At 38.7% G+C, this 10,519-nt stretch overlaps 2 protein-coding genes across 2 annotated transcripts; both read right to left on the reverse strand.

The window, feature by feature from the left end:
* Positions 1-5,220: 5,220 nt before the first annotated feature.
* On the reverse strand, positions 5,221-6,146 carry LOC122667272. Its single transcript, XM_043863525.1, has 2 exons — positions 5,910-6,146; positions 5,221-5,730 (listed from the first exon to the last, which is right to left on the reverse strand). The coding sequence occupies exons 1-2, from the start codon at positions 6,144-6,146 to the stop codon at positions 5,221-5,223; spliced, it is 747 nt and encodes a 248-aa protein (XP_043719460.1).
* Positions 6,147-6,194: 48 nt separating this feature from the next.
* Positions 6,195-6,641, reverse strand: LOC122667161 (probable cysteine desulfurase). Its single transcript, XM_043863380.1, has 2 exons — positions 6,542-6,641; positions 6,195-6,438 (listed from the first exon to the last, which is right to left on the reverse strand). Exons 1-2 carry the CDS (start codon positions 6,629-6,631, stop codon positions 6,202-6,204), a joined length of 327 nt encoding a protein of 108 aa, XP_043719315.1. The 5' UTR covers positions 6,632-6,641; the 3' UTR covers positions 6,195-6,201.
* Positions 6,642-10,519: the final 3,878 nt, after the last annotated feature.

A 10,519-nucleotide genomic window follows, 5' to 3' on the forward strand; every position in this document is an offset into this window, starting at 1 on the left:
CTGATCCCAGATAAAAAGAGTTGAACAGGGATGAAGATAGGGGGTCTGAGCCGGTCGGGAAACTGGCCAGGCCTAATCGGTACCCGTCAATTTAAGATCCCACAGTTACCGAATCCTTAGGTAATCGAGATTATGACCTAGAAGACTAGGGCATGGATACAATTCTATTCGGTCAGTCAAATATGAGTCCATTCTAGGATAACAGAGGAGTCTTCTTTCTTTTCGTTTTTTTTGTTTTGAAGAAAAATAAAAACAAATTTTAGAACTACTACATAAAAACGAAAATTACAAGATAGGTAAGTTTCAAATTTGTTTTACATCCATGACTCACCATTTTGTAAAGATTTACTCAATCTTCGAAGTTGGTTAGTACTAATGCCACACAAGATTAAAATAGAAGTAAACTTCCAAAATTGTCACAAAAATCTGTTTTAAATTGCGATGGGAAAATAGGAAGAAAGTGGAGCAATTTTCTTTATCTATTTTATTATTATTGTTTCTCTCTCACTCTTGTTTTTTATTTTATTTTTTACCGAGTTTTCTTCTATCCATGCTGAATGAGATCTCACCATGGGGTTGGAGTGTTGGACAAGTGTGTGTCCATCAAACCCGGTTCGATCCGGTTCAATCCGGTTCACCTTTGTATTGAACATTTATACATTTTAGTTTGATATTGTCACATGTGATATAAACTTTTTGAGCATTATGTGTCCGTAAGTTATACTTAAAATAATAGTCACGACTAGGGTTTGGGCTGGGCACCCTTATCATATGATCGTCACATTGGGTATGCCTAGACATGTGATGTCAGGGTACGAATGCGAGTGCTCACATGTTTGATGTGTGCATTGGCAAAGAATTTACTTTGTCGATTCCCTCATGTATTACTGCCAGATGTAGGAAGGGATAGACATGTGTCACCGACACCCTGTACCTGAGGGAACCCTGTCACTATAAAGTGTGATCGCATTCTTTGGTTCATCAATGACTGAGACTCAAGCGAGTCAAAGTCGGTGTTCTGGGAATGCATGAACACTTTGTGAGTGAAGGAGTTATCCAACACGGTCACCACTGCCCGATTGGGGAACACCAAGATACTGATTTCGTGCATGGTTGGATCGAACTGGATCCGATGCGTTTGGAAATGGTTTTGCAAAATTTATTTTACATAAAATGATATATTATTTATAGTTATTTCAAATAAAGTGTTTTATCGAGTTTTGCGGGACCCTATCGGATGCACAGACGCTCTTATATGGACATGTACTATGGATTGGGGTTTGGCAGTACATGTGTACATGCCCTAGATTCCATAATGATGGTGTTGATTAGTGGGGGGGAGGTTGTATATGATAAATTGTTATCATATAGGGAGTTATTTGGAATTTGCTAATTTAATTGGTTCTTTATTTAATTAATGGATTTGGTGTTAATTGTAATTATCCATTAATAATTAAATAAATAATCTAATTAATACTTTCCTATTAGATTCTGCTTCTTCACCTTGTGAAGACTTTGAGTTTAAACAGAATCGCGATTGAGAGAGAGAGAGAGGACTCTCACTAGGGCTCTATTAAATCTATATAGGATTTAATTAAACCCTATTATTATAAATAAGGGACCATAAAACGCAGAAGAGAGCAGCTCTCCACGTTTTTGGAGCAGACACTCTCTCTCCTGCATTTTTGGTTTCTCTCTCTCCCTCTTGTGATCTCTCTTCTTCTTCTTGCTTCTCTCACCTGTGTTTGAGAGTTAGGGTTTGTGAAACCCTAGATCTGTACTGAGGAGTTTGAGGGCATCTGGGACTGGCGTGTAGAACCTTGGTAGCAGCATTGGAGGTTTAGATCTGTTTGCTTGGAGCGGTCGCTGGAGGAAGAACCACTGTCTATTGGAGGAGCAACACTTGAGGCTCACCAAGTTAGCAGTTCTTTATTAATTCCTTCTGTTCATTGATTATTAATGTTTATGGGATGCGAAAAAAACTCGAATCGACCTTTTCCGCTGCGCATTCGAGTTAGGGATGGATCCCCCTTGCCATGTGATGGACTAGGGATGAGTTTCTTCGTCCCTACTGTGATAATAAATTTTATGGGACACATGAGGGAAGGAGAAACCCTAACAGGGATGCACCAGGGTTCCCTTGGGCAACCATGGGAAGCCCTAAAAATTAAAATGGGGCACCCATGGGACACCATGGGCTAACCCAGGGCGTGCAAAACCCTAAGGATAAATATCTTGGTCTCCCTAGGGAACCATGGTTTGATCCCTGGACCGTTGTTTGGCCAACATGGAGAAGGCGGGAATAGGTGTCGGTAAGGATGTCAAAACTTAGCCCGAACCGTTAAAATTGATCAAAACCGACCAGGAAAAAACCAGACCAAACCGAACCAAACCGATCCTTATTGGACTTTTTGGACTTGGGGTATGACGGGACCAGTTGAAAACCGGATCGCATCGGACCGACCAATAACAAATAAAAAACCGAACCAAATGAAACCGGTAAAAAAATAATGAGTATAAGGTTATGAATAATTGACTTGATTTCAATATTAGTGAGCAAATTTATGGTTGTAACTTGTAAGGGGAATTGTTACAAATCAATGAGTATGAGGTTATGAAAATAGGGAAATTGATTTGTAACAATGCTTCTTCCATTGATCTCCTTTTTAAGTGTGGGGCTAGTAAAATATTTTATGTAGTTGAAAAGGGCAAGAGTAGAAAATAGACACAAACCGAACCCAACCCGTTTAAAAAAACCCGATACCGAACAAAATCCAAACTGCTATCAACTCGTTATCATAAATTGAAACGACACAAGACCGAAAATTTCTTATTGGTTCAGTTTCGGTTTTGAATTCCCTAAAAGCCACACCGAAACTGAAAAAAATTGGCCTGAACCCGGACCGAACCTACCGATTGACATCACTAGGTATCGGGATGGTATTTTGGAACATACTAAAACCCTAGGGGGGGTTTGTGAACCCTAGGATGGTGGGTGAACCATCCTCTTTTTTTGTTATATTTTATTTTTTTTAATACGTTTATATATTTTTGGGAGAGGGTAATAAGAGTTAATTTTTAAAACAGTTAAATGAGGTTGGGGCAAATTTGAATGTTTGCTTTTATTTTATTCTTGCGTGGCATGAGTACTAACAAACTTTACGGATTATGTAACTTTTTTTAAAATAGAAACTAGTGGATGTAAAAGAAATTTGAAACCTACCTATCTTGTAAATTCCGTTATTATATAATGGATCTAAGAAAATTTCCCAAAACAAATGAGTCCATAATCTCGTTCAGCTGGATAAGGATTAAGGTTTTATAATAAAGTCCTTAACCTTACCTTACAAATGAGGATTCCAGCCATACACATGACCACTAACATTTTTTTTTAGTAGTAACATGAGGAAACTTTATTAAGATTACACATGGACAAAGTTGAAAATAACTCCTGGATCCATGGATTGGAATTTGGGCAGACTGTTGTGCACGTTATTAATAACGCCTTCTTTGCCAGGGAGTTAGCTACACTATTAATCTCTCTTGGAACAAATGAAAACGAACAAGAAATAAAATAGGACGACAAATGGAGTATATCATCCACTATAGGTTTTACTTCTAAATGTGGGTAACATAACTCACGTTGGAGATAAGACACCAAATCCCTATGATCCGTCTCCATTAGCAAAAGCTCATATCCTTTATAAATACCTTTTAACAATGCCGAGCGAATAGACATGGTTTCACCAACAAGGACAGATGTGAAAGAATTTGGCATAGAGACAACATGGAGAGACGCTCCAACAAAATTCCTAAAAATAAATCCAAGACCACGGTTGTTTGTTCCTTGATAGAAACTTCCATCACAATTCACCTTGATATACCGTTGTGGTGGTGGTATCTTTATTTTTTGTTTTTTTTTATGAGTGATAGTATCAATTTTGAATCGAGTGATAGTGCATCACAATCCAAAACAAAATTTAAAGTGGAAGTTAATTGGTAAAACAATACCACTAACATTCATGGTCAAGTTCTATGGACCGATCACGAGCGTCACACTGACTTATGGTTAAGGCCGTTAAAATTAAATTGAAGCAGTTTAACAAAAATGTTTGAATCAAAACCATTAAAACATTTAATAAATGGTTCGATTTTAGTTTGGAAACTACAACCATTTTAATCAATGATTTGATTTGATGTTAAACCATTTAACCATTGGTTTTGAACCGTTACAAACTATTAAACCGATTTATGCTGACTTGACAGAATAAAGTAGTAAAATAAAGAAAAGCTAGAGAGAATGACTTGGCTCCTGTCAATCCAGGCAGCAGTGCTACATGTGCAGCACTTGAGATGAGGCGGTGCACATTTACCGCCTTACCCTTGCCCAAACGCCTTGCCCGAGCAGGGGTAAGGCGGTCAATGCGCACCGCCTTACTCAAGTGCTGCACATGACTGCACGCTGTCCGGTTTGACAGGATCTTTTTCAAGAGAGAAGGCCCTAAAGATCCTTCGCAGCTCTGGCACGAGCTGCACAGGTGCAACACCACTAAACGATAGCAAAAAAAGAGTAAAGTAGTCATTTTATAGGTGGATCCCACCTGCAGCTCCTGCCACGTCTGCACAAGGGCCAAGTCCCTTACTGGATTTGGCTCCTGTCCTGCAGTGGCGGGAGCTGGAGCGTCCAGCCCATGGAAACCACCTAAAAACAGGGGGTGGGGTGGTCATTTCACATGTGGGGCCCAGGTGAGACCCACCTGTGAAATGACCACCCCACCCCTGTTTTTGTTGTCATTTAGCTGGGCTGGACGCTCCAGCTCCCACCACTGCAGGACAGGAGCCAAATCCTCCCTTACTCCCCTTCTATCTTTTAACCAAGGTATTCATTAATACAAGTTTCCCACTCTAAAGGTGCGTCCATGGCTGGATGCATATATGCACGTCCGGCCAGAGGATGACTCATTCGAATCCATCTCCCATAATAAATTTAAGACACTTAATTCAAAGAATTTGAGTGTTGTTATTTGGAGTGAAAAGGGGGGGGGGGGGGGGAATACAATACAATACAATATAAGTGAAAATCAGAAATGGAAATTGTTTCAAGATACTTCCTTATTCTATAGACTAGTGTTAAGGATTCTTAACACATCACAAAAGAGCACTATACTTAACTTGGAGATCGATGCGCGATTAAGGTTGGGAAAGAGAGAGCTAATTCTATTAAACCCTGAAATGAGCAAGGCTGGTATCTATGTCTTTTGGAACCCTCCTCTGGGGAGGGAACTTTGGTAGGAAACTTGCCACATATTTAGCAGTCTCCAAGTAGTTGGTATATTTGCCAATAAGTACTTCATGATTGCCGCCCTTCTTCTTCTTCTTCTTCTTCTTCTTCTTCTTCTTGTGATCCTCACTCTGATCATCATCATCATCATCTCCACCACCATCACCATGCCTGCTGCTTGATCCAATAATATTGTTGTTTTTAATTTTCATCCCAAAGTCAGCTCTTGAATCAAGTGCGTAATATTCCTCCCCAAGTATGTTCTCCATGAAAGCTTTGGACTGAAAGGTCCAGTTACCAGTCTTCCAATTGAAGCTGTACAGTGGAAGGAAACGTTGACCATATGCCGCAATGAACTCCAATGCAGCTAGAATGAACTCGAACTCTTCTTTTGACATGTAGTAAGGGAAGCTAAGTGTAGTCCACCCAGGTCTTACACCAATGTATCCCTACACGTACCAAACCAAAATACGTTACGTACACAATAATTAGTTACGTACAATATAATTAATAATATAAGCTAATTAATTAGAAACATTAGTTAAACCAATTAATTAACTTCTCTTCTCTTGTAGACAATTCGATCAGGCTCCAAAGGGTTAGTGGTCAAAGTTAAGGATTCACGTACCTTTTGGATAGCAGATCGAAAAGCTAGGGAACGAGTCTCATCGACGCCAAGTAGATGGTGACCGTAGGGTCCAGCACAAGCGCACCCAGCTCGAGCTTGGATGCCAAAGAGATCGTTGAGGAGCTTTGCCACGAAAGGCCCATGGAAAAGTTTATCTCTCTTGTTTCCTGATTCCGCCCACATATAAAGACCTGATGATCTGCTGCTACCTCTTCCATTATAATTCTGATCGTGCATGGGTTTTCATATCATAATTAGAGGAAGAATTATTGGTGGTACGTAGAAGAGTAAATCACAAAAGAGTGTATAGAGCTTGTCTGGGTGCACTCGTATTCCCTAACACCAATATGTTTGGGTTGGGAAGGAGCCTCTTCAGTGCTGCATTTATGTAGAGATGCTCCTGGTTTTCAATCACATTGTATCCAATGAAGTCCTTCACCCAGAAAGCAAGTGCTGCTCTTATCTTCTGGACGATTGGTGGAGTTCCAGCGTCTTCCCTTTCTTCCACATTTTCGTAATACAAAGTGTGCTACAAAATAATCACATTAATTAATTAATTAATTAATTTGTAGATTAATTAATGGCTAATAAGTAATTAAGTCTATTAATTTGGGGTTTACGTACGTACGTACCTCTTCACTGAAACCATTGACAAAATCAACAGTTCCACCTCCGCAAGTAGAAGGTGCAGAAGATCTCAACTTGTACAAGGCCTTGTGCATCAAAAGGAGGCTAGGGACCCATTACAATTCAGTTCCACCTGGGAGACCTGAATGAAGCTCAAGATAGGATAAAATCTTGGAGACCTGAACAGGGTCCAATATATCCAATGGTATGGTTTGGTTTGTTGCTGGCCTTTTTGATCTTCTGAACTTAAAGGGAAATGACAATTTTGTAAATTATCATAGTTTAAAAGTTGTTGCTGCAACAACGTGCCTTCCAAGAATGTCAATCAAGGAGATGATCATTTTGAATTGATGAATTACACATGGCACCTCCTGCCGGTCCTATTTACTTGTCATAAATTTCAGCAAAATTCAGGGAAATATTTAATTCCTATTGATGGGTAATTGCACAACAAACATGATTCTCCATGATGAACTCATTTACAAAGACCCTCTAAGAATAGTTACAGATGCATCAAATACTTGTGACTAAGAATCAAAAAGATTTACCCAAAAAAAAAAAAGACTATGCAGAGAAAAGAACAAAGAAAATGCAGCACTGCTTCCAAGATGTAAACCCAAATAACTAAATAAATTGTATCACACTCTCCGATAGAACAATATAAGGAAGATTTATGGCCCAACCCCCTCAAATATTTTAACAATATAAGTTCTCTATATTACTTGTTCATGGCTTTGCATCATTCATTTGGATTTATAATTTGTGTTTGTTTAAGTATCAAATTTTATTCTGAGTTTGAACTCCCTTCTACTTCAATTATTGATCCTTATTTTTATTCATTACAAACTATCATGCCTTAGGAGTTTGAATATGTTCTATAAACCCAAGATTGGTTTTTTTTTAAAGTTGGCATCCACATCGAATCTTGTGATTTGGTAAGTTTTTGGTTGGTACTATGATGTGTTCATAATCTGCTTTGTCAAGTAGGTTCTAACAAGTGAGTGACTTCTGGGCAATCTAGAGAAAGATTGCTTTGTAAATTTCATTCTTGCTGTTTTTTTCACCACCTAGAGCCAAAGAAAGGATGGTGCATTTAGGAAATCAGAATCCTTGTGTGGATTCTCGAAGTATCTGTGGCATGATCAAATAGGTAGAATATGGTTGGCTACTATTCCTAAAATGGGATCTGGGGAAACATTAGTACCTACTCTGTTCATGCATAAAGAAAAGAAATGTTTATAACTTTAAGATAGGATAAAATCTAATCATCTTGGAGACCTGAACAGGGACCAGGGACCCATTACAATTCAGTTCCACTTAGGAGACCTGACGCTCAAGATAGGATAAAATCTGATCATCTTGTAAAGAAGAGGGGTGATTTAGTCTTTATTGCTGTATATTTTGTACATATTTGCTACTGTATTTTATACCTTCCATTAGAAGAGAACCTCTGTACTTGTATATATGAGACTGCTTGCATATAAATAAAGGCCTAATTGGGTAAATCAATCAAGGAGATCACCCTAAATAATCAAGTCTTAAACCCATTAAATAATCACATAACAAGATGATCAACACGTCCTAAATATATCCAGCCAAAACTCTCCACAACCACAAAACTCATCTACTGCATCCTAATTAATAGAAAGCTTTCCTTCGACAACAAAAATCTGGGAGAAGTAGAAGAGTTAGAAGAATAACATAAAAAAAGGATTCAAGAGATAGTGTAGAGATTGAAACTGATTTTCATATATTATTCATTCAAAGATTACACATATATATATATATATAGATGACCAGAGGACAACTGTCTTAAGAGGGGAGGTTGATGCACAGAGTTATTGGGAGGGAGGGGTAAAATTGAAGTTTAAAAAAAAAATCTAAACGTTGGGTATCTTGGGTGGGTGCCATTTACCCTATTATTTATAATCACACTTTGATGTTTGTCTTCATGAACTACGGATCCACAAAAAACGCTCAAGAAACAGAGGCTCATTCTTATCCGGAATGGCAGAGTCAAATAGAGGGAAGAGCAGAACGAAGAAGGGAAGAGCAGCAAAAAGGAAACAGAGAAGGAAAAAAAAAAAAAAAGGAAATACAAAAGAGAAGAATGAAGAGCCGAGACCACCGAGCATACCTACAATCCAACTTGACAAAGCCTTTTCACCCAAGTATCTCTGCTCCAAAAATCCATGCAATCCAAAAAAACCTAAAAATCAAAAACCCTAAATCTTAGAGAGAGGGAGAGAGACCAGATAACGAGAGAGATACTTGCTTTCAACGATTTCCAAGTTAGGAGATAGAGAGACAGAGTTGCAAGTGTTCTTCTTCTTCATGCGCAGGTGTTCTTCTTCTTCAAGTTAGGAGATAGAGAGACAGATTTGCAGGTGTTCTTCTTCTTCGTGCGCAAGTGTTCTTCTTCTTCGTGCGTCGAGAGGCACGGGAGCTTTTCGGTTTTTTTTTGTCGAGGACTCTTGTGATTTTGAATTAGGGTAATCCGAGATATGGATGATAGTATTTATATTAGGGCTGTGAATGATCATCCATATTTGATTTCACCTAAAGACGTGAACTCAGATGAATGATCCTGTTTAGTGAAAAATCAGAATTATGCAATTCTTGTAATCCATTGGAATTGGGCAATCAAACGGTTTTATTAATTTAGAATTCTGGTCCGATAGAACATTGTTCTGTTGATTTACACAACCAAACGCTACCTAAAGAAGCCGAAATTAAATACGGGATCAGCCTTCAACGATTCTGATTGGAATGGGTTTGGAATCTATCAGAACCTAAAAATTGGAATTGGAAAGAAGCAAAGATCTCCATTCTCCATGAATCTGGGATTTTTCAGGTTGTTTAATCAAAAAACTTGTAGATCATGCTACAAGATGTTATTTTCATAGATTTTCTATTATTTTGCTAACTAAAAGAAAGAAAAAAGGGCCCAAAAATAAGAATTGAAAACCATTCAGAACCGATTCCTGCCGATTCCAAACTAGGTTGCAGGAATCGTCATTAATAGGAATCAGTGTTATCCAATCCTCATCCGATTTCTGAAACCATGCTTTCCGAGGCTGATTGGTTTTGTCATCGGCAAGTCCAAATAGTAATGATTTTAGGGGGAAAAAAAAATCCTCTGTAGTGCACCAATCTGGCGGTGCCAAGCTCAAGAAGAAAAGAATATAATAAATGCACTCGGACTCACCATTGGATGTTGCATCATTCACGTGTCGAGTTCGCAAGGCCGCACCACAGTGCACTGTAGAGAATTTTAATCCTGTTCTTAGGATTTTGGAAGCTAATCCATTAACTAAAACAAGTTCTGCACTTCTCTTCGATGTCAACCGTCTAAACTGTCCTCATGTTGGTGCAGTGGCATATCCTAGAGATGTGTTATGATTCATGTTACGAATTAACAACACAATACAACAATGATTGGCAAAAAACCAAAAAAAAAAAAAAGATGATCACACACACAAAACAAAATGATTTACATGGTTCACCCAAGATAGACTACTTTCATGGCCAAGTGATAAACCAAGGCTTCCACTATTCTAATGAATGTGTTACAATGTTGATAAACCCTAATCCTTGAGAATACAAAACCACCCCTAGCATAAACAACTACCAAAATTTTGGGTTGGGACCCCCACCTCTTCGACGAGTTCGTATCCTCTCGAACGCATCAATGAGTGCAATGTGCATCGGACGGTTGGAGCTGTCCGACATGCACCCCAAGGACAGCTCCAGCCGTCTGATGCGTGCTGCCTCTCACTAGCACACTGGAAAGGATTTTTTTGCCTCTCCAACAAGCAAGACCACCGATATTGGAGAAGAATCAACAGTTCTTCATGGATTAAACTAAAATCAAATTTCACCAACAACAGTTTGACTGTGACTGTTAAACTTGGCTTTGATCTTTTGGTGTTCTAGTGAAACAATTCCAATTATCCTAGTCACATTTTGTCTACGGTGATGAA

The sequence above is a fragment of the Telopea speciosissima genome, chromosome 7, assembly GCF_018873765.1.
Source record: "Telopea speciosissima isolate NSW1024214 ecotype Mountain lineage chromosome 7, Tspe_v1, whole genome shotgun sequence".
NCBI classification, from domain to species: Eukaryota; Viridiplantae; Streptophyta; class Magnoliopsida; order Proteales; family Proteaceae; genus Telopea; species Telopea speciosissima.